General features: G+C 32.7%; 1 protein-coding gene across 2 annotated transcripts in view; it reads left to right on the forward strand.

Moving 5' to 3' along the window:
• Window positions 1-17893, forward strand: part of LOC127849616 (protein O-mannosyl-transferase TMTC2-like) — an 89589-nt gene that overhangs the window by 61366 nt on the left and 10330 nt on the right. For both annotated transcript variants that reach the window (XM_052382356.1, XM_052382355.1), the window contains exons 2-4: window positions 1920-2517; window positions 11138-11966; window positions 15987-16101. In XM_052382356.1, the coding sequence (XP_052238316.1) occupies window positions 1920-2517; window positions 11138-11966; window positions 15987-16101 (1542 nt within the window). The remainder of the gene's footprint in view (window positions 1-1919; window positions 2518-11137; window positions 11967-15986; window positions 16102-17893) is intronic.

Below are 17893 nucleotides of genomic sequence, written 5' to 3' on the forward strand. Positions count from 1 at the left end.
CTTCTGTTGTTAAAACGTTTTCTGTTAGTGGTGGATGATTTCTAGGTTCAATTAAATGAATGTTTTTCACACATATTTCCTGACAGAAAGGCCCAGATAATTGCCACCATACATTCTAGTTGCCTGAAATAACATAAACCATAGTTTTACAAACTATCAACAACAAACCAACACATACCGTAATTACTCTTTGTTTTTGGACACTCTAAGTTTTCACACCCCGTTTTTTAGCAAAAATAATTATTTTTCGTGACTCTTAATTTTCGGACACACGAGTTTTCGTCCATAATTAATGTCTCTAAGTTTTCGGACAGTATATTTTACAGCGCTATTTTACCAAATTTCGGTCCTGTTTTCGATATCTAATGACACTTCGATCATGGGGTTTTACAACCAGATTAACATCATAAAACATGACAGGTGCATGCCTGAGGGCAACGGACCTTTACATTTGCGTTATTGGGTAAATAACCTTGTAAACCGGTATGAATCAATGGTTTCGCCCGATAGCATAAGCGTTATGACAATTACCAGGGGTAGTGCCAATTAACATGAGTGAATCCACATGAGTTAATCCTTTGTCTGTGGTTAAACCACGTGACCTATGTATCGGTCAGCTTAGAAATTAGTGACGTCACAGCAGAACTGTGCTATTATCTACCGCAATGGTACTTCCCCTTCTCAGTAAAATAACTGTGACAAATACTAAACGCTTCAAAGTGTGATGCTCCCTATTGCAAGTGTTACGAACAATGGAACGTGAAAGACAACAACTATCAGAAATGAGCAAACAAAGAATTCATTGTTTGCTTTTTTTGCGTTAATTACAGGTTCATACTAGCGAGTATCGGTACATCACATGCTCATCATTGAATTCGTTGGTCAATGTACAACCTTGTAGTAACGATCTGTCAAATAAATTAAGCATTTAAAATTATTTAAAATGCAGTGCAAACACATATAACTGTAATTTATACTATACGGCATGGTATTTTAAAAGCGCGTGCTATTACCCGTAGTCATTGATACAATTGACGCTATTTTGGACACTTCAATTTTCGACTCTTAAGTTTTCGGACACCTGTATTTTGTGAATATATTTCGTATCTAAGTTTTCGGACACAAAAAAATTAATTATTTTTAAGTGTCCGAAAACATAGAGTAATTACGGTAAATGTCCCTATCTTTAAATGTCCGAATTTTAACATATCCAAAATATAGTACATCGAGTGAATGTTATACTTTTTGTTTCCGAAATTGTTGGTTTCTTAATCAAACTATATCCTTCCCAAAACATTATAATAATGAAACTTTTAAACAGAAATGCTCAGAAATGCCTGTTGAAACAAGTTTCCATGTGTTTTTGTGGAGAAATTACCAGGCCCATGGTATTGATTAAAGAAATAGCGGCCTTAATAATCGTTATAATTTTTGATTGTGGTGACAGTTTGTCCCAGTGTTACTTAATTTATTGCTCACTATCATAAATGAGCAGTTAATCCGATAATAACCCTCATAAAACTTGACAATAGCAGTAAAAACACGGTTTGTAACACTTACATGCGACAGTGATTTCACTCTGCTTGGTCAAGAGATTTCTGCCAAATACCCGTATGACGAGCGCTGTGAATGGTTTCTTATCAATTTTCAATAGGTAATTTACTACGCCAGTGGGCGAAGTTTGCCGATTTGGTCAGTTGATTGACTTCCGCGTGTATTCGGTAATAAACAGATGCCACTTTGATAGCGTTGCAAATATGATAATTGCCAGATTTTAGGACAAAGTGTTTATTTCTGGTGCTTTTGATCCGGGCGATTAAAGGGAAGCCGTGGCGATATAATCGCTCATTTCGCCCAGTTGCTTGATCCCTGAAGCTTTCCATATTTTATGTTAACAAAACTTTTTTCTCTACTTCCAGCCGAGCTATAGTGAAGAATCAAGACCTGGAACCAAAGACGCCAATAATCAACATATTCTACGACGACTTTTGGGGGACACCGCTCACAAAAATAGCCTCCCACAAGTCGTATAGACCAATATGTGTTCTCTCGTTCAGACTCAACTATTACCTAGGGGCATTAAACCCTTGGGGATACCACCTGGGAAATGTCATCCTCCATGTCATAGTGACAGCACTGTTTACAAAATTATCGCGGACATTGTTAAAGCACTCGTTTCCAACCCTAGTGTCTGGCGTTTTATTCGCGTCACATCCCGTGCACACAGAGGCAGTGGCAGGCGTCGTAGGTCGAGCTGACATAGGGGCCTGTTTTTTCTTCCTACTTGCATTGCTAAGTTACATGAAATATGTGAAACTGCGAGACACATTGCATGATCCAGGTGGTGGGGACAGTGGATCTAAGAGATTTGTGTTCTTTATTGGGACCGCAGTTTTGACAACTGCGAGTCTGTTGACTAAAGAACAAGGTGTGACAGTCCTAGGGGTGTGTGCAGCATATGACCTTTTTGTGCATAATAAAATGAAAATTCCTCATATTCTGCAGTTCTATAAAAAGGTTGGTATGTTTTAATAATTCATAAAAAATGCTTAATGTAAAATGTTTCAGACTCACCAATATAAGATAATATTGTTACATGTATATATAGAACTAGTATACTAGAGTTTTTATAATGTCTTATTACGCTTTGTATTTTATGGGGGAAAAAAGTGATTTCTTACAGGCCTCATATTTCAGTGCAGTCAACATTTAAAGTGTGCACGTGTTCTAAGAATCCAAGAACCATTGTTTCTTTGAGATAGGGATTGTATTGTATGAATCAGTATTTAAAGACATTTTACAGCTCAATTAATGGCTAGCAGTAAAACATTCATGTCATGAAAACTTAATAAAGCGTGCTTAAGCCCTATAATAAAAGGTTTTATGAATTTATAACCATTCTTTTTGCTTGATCTTGCCCATCTTATGATGTTGGGAAATAAAATTAAGACTAAAACTTGTGATGAAGATTTAGGACATACTTGAAAGTTAAGCTGTCTAGCAGCTTGGGGTATTGGTCTAAAATATTGCTGAACACTGTGTCAATAAATTTCGAACTTCACCTGTGCAAATTTATTTTGAACTTCACAGGCAAATCAATTTTATTGACTTGGATGTGCTTTTGTAGTGCAATATTCAATGCCACTTTCTCTGAGCGCGTAATTATGTAAATAATCGTGTTGGTTCTGCCTTAGCCGATCTCAGGAAAGAATGTTTGCTGTCGTGGAAAATGCAAACATGGTGGTTTGTGATACGTCTTAAAGCTCAGTACACTCAAACGGTTTCTGATTATTATTAGGGGCCTTTATGCATGTGTTGTTAATAATCATCTCCGTTGAATGTTATGAAGTAATAATAAGGAGCTTGCATTGTGTTGAAATTCTTTTCCAATCCAAACAATTTCATGTTAAATCTTACAAAATCATAGACTTTGTTTCCTTATTATCATTTTGTCACTGTGACCAAATTAAATTAGCATTATCCCATAAACCCATAATTGGTAGATTTTGAACTGGACTTGCTTATTATTTATTTTATTTTAAGCATCATGGGCTTAAAAGATTCTACTTTTAAGTAATAAACAGAAAATGTTGGTAGCTTGGCGGAATATTTATGTGAGTGTTTAATTTCATCGTTTTCAGCACAGCCATCATATTTGCATCTTTGAAAAGCACCAAATTAAATGTTAATGGGCCAATAAACATAAATGTTGCATTGCCAGTATTTATAAACTTAAATATTTTGTGGCTAAATTGTATTTCTTATATTTTATGCTTGTCAAATTAATCCTGTCTTTTCCACAAAGAGGAAGTTATGCTTGGTTTTCATATCAGGCCTATTGCAGTTCATAACCTCTGTTTATTTAAATTGCATTTAACAAATATATTGTTTTAAGTTAATTAGAAATAAGTAAACTTAAAACATTCCAATTTTAAAGGTGTAAATAGAAAAATTGAAAATAAATACAAGCATGCAAGTTTCTTAAATGTATTACAAATGCCTTGTAATTAATATGTATTGAAGGTCAGATAATTTGATTTTTAAATAACTATTGTCAACATTTAAAATTTGTAGTCCTCCTCATTAATATTCATAATATATGCAACTATAAGAGTGTGATGCTTTAAGTTGTAAATTTATTTATCACATGTTAATAACTATTCATATCGAAAGCTTGATATGATTAAAAAGATGTATCATAAGGTATTGTCCATTCTTAGATTTGAGTGTGTATTATATTGAGAAAAATTTGTATCATATTCAATGCAATCAAATCATAATGAGATATAATAATGTTCACAAGAATTAATTTATCTATGAGCATGTTAAATGAAATAATTTCTGAAAATGTATAATTAATGTTCCAATTTTTAAGAGGGAAAACATGACTAGGCAAGGAACAAAACAACCACAGCTGAAGTGTCCAGAAAAGGATAAGAGCATGATTTAACAGTCAAACATTGCACGAGGAAGTCTTAATACAGCTTTAAAGTATGTGCCATGTCTGGATGGCTAATTGACTGACGCCTGAATATGCCTTCTCAATAAGGTGTCTGTTTGGTTTGTTTTCCAAGATGTTCACAGCCCATCTTGTCATCATGTATTTTTTCCTAATGAGGCAATGCAGCTTGTAGTTCTTGTTTGTTCAGTTCAAAGAGTGTATTTGCAAAGTTCAGTGACATGAATGCCACCAAATCTTGACAAAATATGAAGTGATTCAATAATGTCCATTAATACAACTGTAAAATATTTATCTAAGGGAAACATGTTTTTGAGGATGAATACAAAATTGATTGATTTTATATTACCGATGAAATTAAATCATTTTTCATGCATTATAAATATTTATTCATGTGCAAAATGTCTTTTGAAGACGGAGATTGCTCCAACATAATTTTCCCGATGTGCGTTTGAGCCTTTGTTCTTGTAAAAATAGTATTTACCTTAAAATGAATAAAAGACGCATTGAACGTTTGAATTTAAATATGTGGACCTAAGTGAAAAGAAATTGACTGGTTTGATTTGTTAGCACATGGTCTCTGCATTGAATTCTCTGATCAGGAAATGATTTATTGTAATGAATATGCCATATTGACAAACAACTAATTTCCTTAAAATTGTCATAATCTTCCTTGAATAACATTGTGCCATGCATGATAGATATTTAATGTTATATGGCGGAAAATGGAAAAACTTGTCTCTGTTTTGCTATTTACGTCTGCCTTATGATGCATGGGCAATTCCATTGAAAACTGCAGTTTGTCGTTTTCAGTTGAAATTATTCACCACTTAATAAACTTTATTAAGCGGCTCACTGATTTTGAATTTGAAATCTTGATTTATTCAACACAAATATGCAATGTGTTTCATCAAGATAGAGATTTTGAATACAGAGTTTCTGATTTGTGTGCTTGATGAAAGCCATATTCAATTTTATAAAGAGTTACTTAGCTCACTTTGCCAAATTAAAGCAATTAACATCAGAATATTTATTTTAGACTTGAATAAGTACCGTAACTTATATTTATGTTGTTGATATGTAAGGGAAATCATTTCCAACAATTTAAGATTTCCAACAATTCAACTCAATAATTTTATCAATAATTTAGTGTGTTTTATTATCATTACTTCATTTGCTTGAAGTCACAAAACAAGAAATATTTTTATAAGTTATCTTGATGATTTACTAGAATATTTCAGTGTTCAAAAAACAGATGAGCCAATTCTGGTTGCAAATTGTAAAAATCATATTGAATTCAGCTGAGTAACTATTTAAGAAGTTTTAAAAATTAAATTATGTAGAATCTCTTAAACAAACTAGTCAAAACGGTCAATGTAAGATGATCATGTGGATTTGTTCAGATTTTAGTATTAACAATTAGAAGCGGTACTTCAACATGCAAGGTGAACGTTAAAAAAATTGCTGTTATAATAAATGCAAATGTGATTGCAATTCGTATTATCATAAATTAATTAGTTGAAAGTGAAGTTGTGTTTAAAATTGTGTTGTTTTTACATGTTTACATGCTTGTCATATTTTGGTCAGCATGCAGTGATTGATTCATACCGAAGTTTTAATAATAATTTTCAGATTGCAAATTACACTGTTGATCAATATTTTAATAATTTCTGACATGACTTTTATCTTGGTTCAGATTTTTGTACAGTCTTACATTTTTGTTAGAGCATGTTTACTGAGTTATGAAATTATTAAAAGATGGTATGAAATTGTCAGTACCGGTACCTATTTGGGATGATTAAAAATGACTTCACTTGTTCATGGAAGCATGAAAAAATCATTATTATGATTTGTGTTTTTTACCATGGCTTTTAGGTGGATTTCTCATATGAATATACAATAAATATATGTAGAGAACATTTTTATTGTGCAAAATAGTTTTTATTGCAAAGTTTTTTTATTATGGAAAATATGAGTAAAATTGTAAAATATCAAATTCCATTAAAAATAAATGATAAGAAGTTTTAAATTGAGTATTTTTGTACATGTGAAGATTCAAGATGTTTTATGGAAATGTATTTAAACTTGAAATTGCTTGAAGGTATAGCAATTTATTCAATCATTAGATTGCCTGATGTTTTTCAGGGCTCTAAAATGAAAAATATTGGGTATATATAAAGCTACATATACGACGCAATTAATGTTACCAATCTCCAAATAGTACAATATAACTTTCTGTTCTAACAAAAAGTTTAAGTACATGCAAATTGGTCTGATTGGTAGAAAAACATGAACGTGTATTTTTAGTTTTACTTGGACTTCGTTTATGATATTTTTATGATTAATTGAAACACAAGAAATGATCATTCTTATCACTAATTACTTTCTACAAAGTAAATAATCATGTGACACAATGAGTTACATGCTAATTTTCTATACACATCATTAATTAACTCAAAATCTGCAATTGTTATTATTTTGAGACTTTTAATGTAAATTTATATAATCCCATAGTTTTTAAATTTAATTATATAAATAAATGTTAAATACTGTTTGAACATCAGATAAAAGTACATATTTTATTGTAAAAACAATTGAAACTTGTTTCACAATTGACCATTTTTTATGGTGTTTTGGTAGTTTTAAATATTGTTTAACATATCTAAAATTTTCTGTCCAAATTTTGTAAGCGAAAGTTGAATGGTTAACACCAATATTTGAAGATAGATTTAGCGGTTGAGAAATACAAACAGTACAGCGGTCAGCTTTGTGAAATATTTTGTTGATACAAGCTAACCTTTTGCCTGGATTAAATAAGACAATTTGATGGGTCAATACTAGCTGAAGAGGGGTCGGTTTTGGAGATATAACTTCATGCGAGACAGAAACTTTCAAACATTGTTAAGCTTTCAAGGCCCATCTGTGCGCTTCCTTTATCAGATCAGTTCAATAATTATAATAACCAGGCAAACAAAGTTTGAAATTTACTACCATTATGTTATTTAAAATTTCAGTGATGTTTGCACAATGCTGAAAAATTGCCCAAATTTAATGATCATCCAATATTGAAATTGAAATGTCATATGATTACTATCATGATAACCAGGATTGGAAGAAAAATATAAAAAATCTGAAAATGCAGGTAAGAAGTACACTTGAAAGTTAACAAATTAATTTCAATATCTTGACAGCAATCTTAAAAACTCAAATGATATGAAATGAATCCAATTTAAATTAAATTTTGATTTCTTGCTAAAAAACTTCAAAATCTGTTTTAGTAATTATATCATGGAATGTTTTTTTATCATTTAGAGAACCACAATATTGGTAGTATTGTATTGGTGGGCTTTTTTGAAGGTGGCTCAGTGCACATGTGGTCTATCAATTTCCAGTGGTCAATTTGCCCTTTATTTAGCTATTTGACTTTATGTGCGACACAATACAGAGGGTGTTGTTTACATTTATTGTCCAAGGGTCATGAAAGGGGCACTTTATTTAACCAAGCCTTTAACTCTCAGATGTTAGAATGCTTGACAAACATATTCATAATCTCCCTATTGTTTATTAGCAAATATGAAATGCTGCCTTTAATGCCCATATCTTGTTTAAATGATTGTGTACACATTTTAAGCTTCATCATGGTACATACACTCGTGAAGTTAGAAAATAATGCTGCTAACCTTTATTGTAATTTTAACAGGCTTTTTGTTCAATATATTTTTTAGCAAATATCTGTTTATTATTAAAAAAAAAAATTCACAGATTGTCTGTCTGCAATCTTAATGACATTATGTTTGTTATTTTTTTAGTTGATAAAGTTGTACTTCTATCTCAATTTTTATTTTAAAATGAAATTGAATATGTTACAATTAAGTGAGTGACGTATAGTCACAATTATTAAAATAGTATGTTTATCATTTATGTTGTTAAAAATTAATTGATGGAAACCATATATTGTTATTGCTTTTATTAAATTGGCTTGTTTGCTAATATTAAGAAGGTCATTGTTTATGTTTTGCTTTATGAACATAATTAATTAAAATGAATAAATAAACCAACTCTCTGGCATTTGCTAGGCCCTTTGCATAATATTTCCATTTGTCTACTTTCAAAACTTCACTATGTACATGTATAGTTAATGTTTGCCTCAAGTGTTTAAATATTATTATTTGAGATAATGGTCGCAATATAATTGACTGTTTGAATGACCGACTTGAAAGCCTGTTGTAAGCATTTCATCGCGGACTTTAGCGAAACAAAATCATGTTTGAAAGTCATTTTGTCTAGACTTGTACAATGTCATAAACAATATCCCTTTATCAGTGATTTTGTGAAATTCAGTTTTTTGCACACTAGATTACCTTGATAATGGATTTCGGGTTTTCGATAGTTGACAGTTGGTATTTAACCCTCCACGTAATTAGCTTCAATTTCAGGCCGACAAATTACGCTGGCCCATTATCTCTTTTGTGTCCTCAAAATAGTGTACTTGCCGACAATATTTTTCATGGACAACCTTTTCGAAATATATCTTGATTTTCCAGATTCTCTGCTTGTAATTATCTTTTAATTGTATTTTTTGTGGCGAGGGGGTTTTAATCGTTATGGATTTGTTAAAGAGGTATTTTTGGTATATTTTTGACAGGTATAAAATCACAAGAGGGACATTTGAAGGTATCTGTAATTGATCTTATTAAATAGCCCAAGTTCTAAAACATTAACTTGTTGAAGTTAGATAATTTGTTTGTTTAATTTTTGTATAAAATTTATCGAGTTAAACTGCTGACTAGCCTTGCTTCCTCTTTTTCAAAGACTTTGTGAAGTTATCTGATTGCTGGATAAATTTTTAACTGACTTGTTGTTGGTTTTTAAGAGTGTTTTGATAGATGTGTCAAAAATCATATCACCTGGCTTAAAAAAAGAATGTTTGAACATACTTTCGGCAAAATTATATCTTCAGTAAATACATTTTTAATTTGTTCAACACGCAACAGAAAACAAACTTTTGATAACTGCTGGTCTCGTTTTACACATCCTTTATAAATAAGTAATAAGAATCCATAATAACTATTAAAAAGAATTTAAACATTTACATTATTTAGTTAAATGGAGTTTATAATTAACAATTAATAGTGTAAATGTTCTGGAAAGTGTTATAATGAGTGAATCATGATCCTTTTTTGTTTACCAAGTATAGTTGGTGCCCCCATTTTTTGGAAACCTTCAATTTGGAATTTTTCTGACAGCAATTGGGAAATAGTAGTTTTTTCGCAACTGTGAAAGTGCCGTTTTTCGTAACTTAATAAAGAAGGAAAAAAAAACATTGGTTATAAGTAAAGAGTATAGTTCGCAAATATTAACTTTGCAATGAACTTAATGCATTTTGTTATTAAATTACCGTAACAACGAATTAATCAGTTTCCATACTAGAAGCGATTTCAATCAATTAAAATTATGGTACCTCAATAAGTATACTGTTATGGTCGCTTTAAAATCATGCAAAACATGCAGAAACAAAAAATTATGATCCTGTAAGAACTTAATACAATCCTGGGGGCTGTTTCATCAAAGACAGTACGACAATCTTAATATACGACTGAGATTTAAGAACTGAAAATATACAAGCTGTTCATAAATAGCTCCGCAAGATATAAGCAATGGGTAAGACAACGATAAAATCAATGATTTTAATAGAAATTAGCAAAAATATGCTTTGGTCTTTTAAAATAATGTTTCCTTGAAATTTGTAGCGTATTCTAAATTTGTCGTACGATGTTTGATGAAATGGCCCCCTAGTGCGTAAAATATATGCTAATGGAGTTGAAGAGTGCCTGGTCCATGTTTTCGGGCTGTATTAATACTTTTCAAAAATACTGTCTGACATATTTTCATCAAGAGGTTGTACATTCTAATATGTAGGTTTTTGGTATTCAAACCCTGCTTTTTTCCGTTTAGTGGTAATTGATAATGTAAATATTTTAAAAATGATCCACCATTGTATTTTGTATTAAAGTGTTAGGTATGTGTGTGCAGTTCCTTAAAGAAACTGACAAATTATTTGGCAAAGATAAATTGTGCTTTTGACTGCATTTTTACATTTTTATACCATCAGAAATGGTAATTACTGGTTATCATGACACAAATGTCGTTCGTTTGATGCAGAATTGTCTACCACCAACAGTTGACATGTGGGCTCTTTTTTCCATATAAATAATAGTAATGATTTCAAATATATAACTGTCAAAATGGTACAGCTAGTGTATGCAAGCATAAAACATAAGGATGAAAAAAAAATTAAAAAAAAAGAAAACCAAACTAAATGTAAATTTTGCATTACATAAAGGTGAACGGTTAATAAGAAGAATTCTTGTTTTCCCAATTTAGGTTTTCTGCATAGCACATTTGTAGTGATTTAACTATGTACATGACTGTTGTGTTCGTGATACAAGCAAGGTTCTGGGTCAAAGTGCTTTTCCAAAATATGTTGATATGTGCACATCAAATGCTTTTTAAATCAAAACAAGAACTATGCATTTTGAAAATACTTAACACACTGTTAAGTTGATATTAAAAGCAGAAAATTGTTTTTCATACTTAATTTGATACCATTATTAAATTAAGTGAATATGTATATATTTGTATGAGAAAATGATGTTATATTAATTGTGTATTTTTCAGGATGAATGGCGGCGAGCTATGGAAGGTTTCTTCCTGTTAGTCATTGTGCTGGTAACCCTGGTTGCGTTCCGCATGTATTTCATGGGCAACACTCCACCCGAGTTTGCCCCGTCAGACAATCCTGCCTCGGATTCCGACAGCTTCCTAACTAGAACCCTCACCTATTTCCTATTGCCAGCGTTGAACGTCTGGATTTTGCTTTGCCCTCGAGTGCTTAGTTTTGATTGGTCGATGAGCTCAATACCGCTAGTTGAAAGTGTCTCAGACTACAGAAATATTTTTACATTGACATTTTACACCATTCTGGCATATTTTGTGTTAACTATTTTAAATTTTATTCATTCGCATTCCGAAGATAAAGTGTGCATGAATGGTAATGGCCACTCAGGTCATGGGACGTTACACGGGAAATACTCGGCGGGAAAACAAAAACAATATAGCCGACAATCTTCGTTGACTGATCAAAATGTCTCAACTACAAATAGTCATTCCCCAACAGTCTCATCACATTCCATAGACGTTTTAATATTCTCAGCAGCGTTGATGGTGTTGCCGTTTGTTCTAGCTACAAATTTATTTTTCTACGTAGGCTTTGTCATAGCGGAGAGGGTTTTATACATTCCAAGCATGGGCTTTTGCATGCTTATTGCTCACGGTGTACATATTATTTATAAGCGTTATGATCAAGATGGTCTCAAACAAAAATGTGTAGTCTTAGCAACAGTGTTCCTTGTACTGATGAATTCTGGGAAGACGGTTGTTCGGAATCGTGACTGGGCATCTGAGGAAATGCTGTATACATCTGGGATAGCGGTCAATCCACCTAAAGGTACCTTGCTTGAAAGTATACGCTTTCTACCCGCATTCTTGTAATATATTGAATGAAAACTGCTGAAATGAAAGGTGTTAGTCCTTAGGGTTAATATTTTGGATTTGTTCGTGTAGTTTTTATGCTTTTATCTATTTAGACAAATTTTCTTTTAAATGAACATCACATAGAAATTACTCTTTTTTATTAGCTCATCTATTTTTTGAAAAAAAATTATGAGCTATTGTCATCACCTTGGCGTCGGCGTCGGCGTCCGGTTAAGTTTTGCGTTTAGGTCCACTTTTCTCAGAAAGTATCAATGCTATTGCATTCAAACTTGGTACCCTTACTTACTATCATGAGGGGACTGGGCAGGCAAAGTTAGATAACTCTGGCGTGCATTTTTGACTGAATTATGTGCCCTTTTTATACTTAGAAAATTGAAAATTTTGGTTAAGTTTTGCGTTTAGGTCCACTTTTTTCAGAAAGCATCAATGCTATTGCATTCAAACTTAGTACACTTACTTACTATCATGAGGGGACTGGGCAGGCAAAGTTAGATAACTCTGGCGTGCATTTTGACAGAATTATGTGCCCTTTTTATACTTAGAAAATTGAAAATTTTGGTTAAGTTTTGTGTTTAGGTCCATTTTATTCCTTAAGTATCAAAGCTATTGCTTTCATACTTGCAACACTTACTAACTATCATAAGGGGACTGTGCAGGCAAAGTAATGTAACTCTGACTGGCATTTTGACAGAATTATGTGCCCTTTTTATACTTAGAAAATTGAAAATTTGGTTAAGTTTTGTGTTTAGGTCCACTTTATTCCTACAGTATCAAAGCTATTGCTTTCATACTTGCAACACTTATTAATTATCATAAGGGGACTGTGCAGGCAAAGTTATGTATCTCTGACTGGCATTTGGACGGAATTATGGGCCCTTTATACTTAGAAAATTGAAAATTTGGTTAAGTTTTGTGTTTTGGTCCACTTTACCCCTAAATTATCATAGATATTGCTTTCATACTTGGAGCACTCGCAAACTATCATAACGGTACAGTAAAAGGACAAGTTGCATAACTCTGGATGTCATTTTTATGGAATTATGGCCCTTTTTTGACTTAGTAACTTTGAATATATTGGTTAAATTTTGTGTTTCGATCCACTTTACTTCTTAAGTATCAAGGCTATTGCTTTCATTCTTCAAATACTTTCATGCTATCATGAGGTTACTGTACCTGGCAAGTTGAATTTTACCTTGACCTTTGAATGACCTTGACTCTCAAGGTCAAATTATTAAATTTTGCTAAAATTTCCATAACTTTTTTATTTATGATTAGATTTGATTGATACTTTGACAAAACTACTCTTACCTGACATACCACAATAGACCACCCAAACCATCCCCTGTGCCCCTCCCCCCCCCCCCCCCCTCCTCCCCCCCCTATTTATTTTTTTTAAGATCATCTCACAAATGATTGCCACACCCTCACACTATACCCCCCCCCCCCCAATTTTTTTTTTTAAACGGTTAAAAAACACAACTATTTATTTTTATTATTTTATGTTTGAAATACCCTCCAACCATCGCACCCAAGAATCACCCACCACCCCTAATTTTTTTTTTTTTTTTTAAAGATCATCTCACAAATTACCACCACACCCTCACACTATACCCCCCCCCCCACCTCACCACCCCCCCAATTTTTTTTTTTTTTTTTTTTTTTAAGATCTTGTCACAAATTACCACCACATCCTCACACTATACACCCCCCACCTCACCCCCCCCCCCTCCAATTTTTTTTTTTTAAACGGTTAAAAAACACAAATATTTATTTTTATTATTTTATGTTTGAAATACCGTCCAACCATCACACCAAAGAATCCCCCCCCCACCCCCCCACCATACCCCCCCCCTCCCCGATTTTTTTTTTTCATTTTTTTTGCATTTTTGGAAGATAATGTAATAAATGTCCACACCCCCACACTATACACCCCTCAACACTCCACCCCTCCCTCCTTTGTGATTAAAAATGAGAGTCTCTTCACCTTTAAAAAGAAAATAGATGAGCGGTCTGCACCTGCAAGGCGGTGCTCTTGTTTTACCAAATGTATTGGTCTTCACAAAATGTATTTTTATGCCCCCCTTCGAAGAAGAGGGGGTATATTGCTTTGCTCATGTCGGTCGGTCCGTCCACTAGGTGGTTGTCAGACGATAACTCAAGAACGCTTGGGCCTAGGATCATGAAACTTCATAGGTACATTGATCATGACTCGCAGATGACCCCTATTGATTTTGAGGTCACTAGGTCAAAGGTCACGGTGACCCAAAATAGTAAAATGGTTTCCGGATGATAACTCAAGAACGCTTAGGCCTAGGATCATGAAACTTGATAGGTAGATTGATCATGACTCGCAGATGACCCCTATTGATTTTCAGGTCACTAGGTCAAAGGTCAAGGTCACAGTGACCCGAAATAGTAAAATGGTTTCCGGATGATAACTCAAGAACGCTTAGACCTACGATCATGAAACTTGATAGGTAGATTGATCAGGACTCGCAGATGACCCCTATTGATTTTGAGGTCACTAGGTCAAAGGTCAAGGTCACAGTGATCCGAAATAGTAAAATGGTTTCCGGATGTTAACTCAAGAACGCTTAGGCATAGGATCATGAAACTTGATAGGTAGATTGATCATGACTCGCAGATGACCCCTATTGATTTTCAGGTCACTAGGTCAAAGGTCAAGGTCATGATGACCCGAAATAGTAAAATGGTTTCCGGATGATAACTGAAGAACGCTTATTCCTAGGATCATGAAACTTGATAGGTAGAATGATCATGACTTGCAGATGACCCCTATTGATTTTCAGGTCACTAGGTCAAAGGTCAAGGTCACGGTGACCCGAAATAGTAAAATGGTGTCTGGATGATAACTCAAGAATGCTTATGGCTAGGATCATGAAACTTCATAGGTACATTGATCATGACTGACAGATGACCCCTATTGATTTTCAGGTCACTAGGTCAAAGGTCAAGGTCACAGTGACAAAAAACATATTCACACAATGGCTCTCACTACAACGGAGAGCCCATATGGGGGGCATGCATGTTTTACAAACAGCCGTTGTTCATTTTGATTTTGAAAAAAAATATCTAATAGAATAAATCTATTGGCAAATACTCATGTAAAAGTTAGTTTAGTGTTTGCAAATATAAATTATTTATCATGTCAGATTCATGATCTGAATAATTGTTATGTATTCATTTAATATCCATTTTGTAAATGGAATTACTTTATAGAACATCCAATTTTTATAGCTATAATCATCATTTATTTGTTGTCATAAGTATACAAAAGTAGATTGGCCAACTAGTACTACTGATAGAATATTTAAGGCCCTGCATCCTGTTATTACTTGTGAATGTCTGCCTTACATTTGTATGATTGGCCTATGCTTCAGAAACTTTATTTCTGAAATCTGCTTTAAAATTGACCCTAATGTGATGTTTTGATGTACAATATAAAAGTTCTTTAGGTTTGCATTGAAGGCATTATATTCTGCCCTCAGTTGTAAAAAAAAGAGAACTGTACTTTTCTTAATAAAAATTTTTTTTACTTCACTCATAACTTTTCAGTATTCAATGGTCTCTAATGGTAATTATTAGAAAATTGTGTGGATGTTTAAAGTATCTCTTACTCCCAAACATACTATAAAAAGTAATGCACATCCGATCATATAATAATCTCTGTATTTTGCAAACTTTATTGAATTGCAGAAACCCATTAAATTTGCTCATTATCAGACCTAGCCATTTGATTTTTCCTCAAAAAGAGAAATTATATTTCCCCATTTGCCATATTATTATCTGAAGCATGATGTGTTGACAAATGTGTTGCTAACGTAATGTTGCATGACCGGCTTTTTATGTGCATTTAATACCCGACAGGAATTGATGGAATAATTAAATATCGTGATACCTCTTAATATTCGCCACCTAACTGCATGCACAGTTGGAATGGTTTTGATTGCAGCCTGGGGAAACCTAGCGAACATTTATAACAACCAGGGACGGATCACAGACGCTGAGACGGCTTATAGAAACGCCCTAAAGTACCGCCCTAACATGTCAGATACGCATTATAACCTGTAAGTGTTGTAAATAAATATGTGGAAGTATTGGGCTTTATTTGTAACAAACCACAAAAAAGTTGTGGCGAATTTTTTTTTTCATTTGACAGAATAATAAATGCCACTGGTATCATCATATCTGATACACATATGAATTTTAAGATAGTTGTTTGTTTTGTGGCAGTATGGGTCTGGTTAACATCATCTAGTGATTATTAAATCATTTTAATAATGATAAGTGAGGTATTATAAGGAAGAGCATATGAAAGGTCTTGATGTTGTATATTCCCATCATTGTTCTATAGTCCTTATGAAAGATTGAAAATATATCATTTTACAATACTCTTTATCAGTTTTATGAGTTTGTATGTACATGTATGTGAAAAGTAATCCTAACAAATATGTTAAAAAATCTTTTGAATTTTAAAAGACAGAATAAAAACATGATTGGTCCATGTGAATGATAACATGCACATTTTGCAGACATTTAATGACCAGCATCCTTTTTAGCATTAATATTTTTTGTCAGAATAAAAGTAAAATATGTTCAGTTTGAAAACAGTTTGAAATTCATACTTAACATTGTGCATAGAGGTCATTAGGCCAGTATTAAAACCATCTCATAAGTCATGCCTAGAAAATCATAAAAATTACTGCGGTACATTTTTTGGAATGACGAGCATGTAATGCCTGCCTACAGTTTTAGCTTAATAGAGTTCTTTGTGTTTAAGAATTTCAAATGATGAACAAACGGTTTTACTGCTTAGATTCACCCTCTCTTGTCAGAATTAGTTATTCTTCTTGTCACACAATGTAACTTGGAATATAATTTCATAAAGCGTTCCATTATGCATAATGATTTTTACATCATCATTGTGAGAAGTTGACATTTAAGTTTTTTGCTACATACAATTATGCTATAAAAGCTAGAAATAACGCAATTAAAGCTACGCTTCAGTCATGATCGCCCCTGTATGGAGTCAATTACCAGTAAATTCAGAATGTATGTTCAATTTTCTAATTTACAAATGGATTATCGATTGTTGCCTTCGGCTTTGTGATGATAATACAAGTTTGATTGACTGGAATTGTCAATAAAAATTGCTGTTATATTATGGCTGATGTTTCATGGCATCAATTATTGTATTGGGATTTTCCGATTTACTTGGCATAAAAAACATGCTTTTGAAGGAATCAGTGTTAACTGATTTTGTGTCACATTGGCCTTTTTGTACTCTTCACATCAAGTTATTTTGTATAAATTCAGATTAAAAAAATAAAAAAATAATTTCATTAAAACAAAGCTGTTAAACAATAAAAAGATTTGCTTTGCATGCTGATTTTCCAAAAGGCATGCCCCCTACTAGTGTACTCAACCTCAATTTAGTGTATAATATACCCAAAGAACTTTTAATTTGAGATTTTACATCCAGTTAATATATATTATACGTGGCTTCAAAAACAGTTGTGAATGAGTTTTGGAAGAAAAGACTGTATCATTATTACAGTTCAATTCATAATTATTATTTTTTTATCTGAATTATATTCAGACAGCCAATGATAATTTTTTATGGGCATTTATCTGTAAAAATATTAAGTTTATATGTGTTTATAAAACAATAATATTTTTGCTGGTAAATTTCTAAACAGTAGAGCCAAATCAAATCAAAAGTTTTTTTCAGTATTCTTGTTGTTTTTTCTCAAGGAGTTTTATATTACTTCATATCTTGCGAAAGCCAATTGGCTAATTGAGCAAAGAGTTAAATTTGAAAGAAATTATTGTAAAGAGTGTCCATTTCAATTATCTCTA

Source organism: Dreissena polymorpha, chromosome 11, assembly GCF_020536995.1.
Source record: "Dreissena polymorpha isolate Duluth1 chromosome 11, UMN_Dpol_1.0, whole genome shotgun sequence".
NCBI classification, from domain to species: Eukaryota; Metazoa; Mollusca; class Bivalvia; order Myida; family Dreissenidae; genus Dreissena; species Dreissena polymorpha.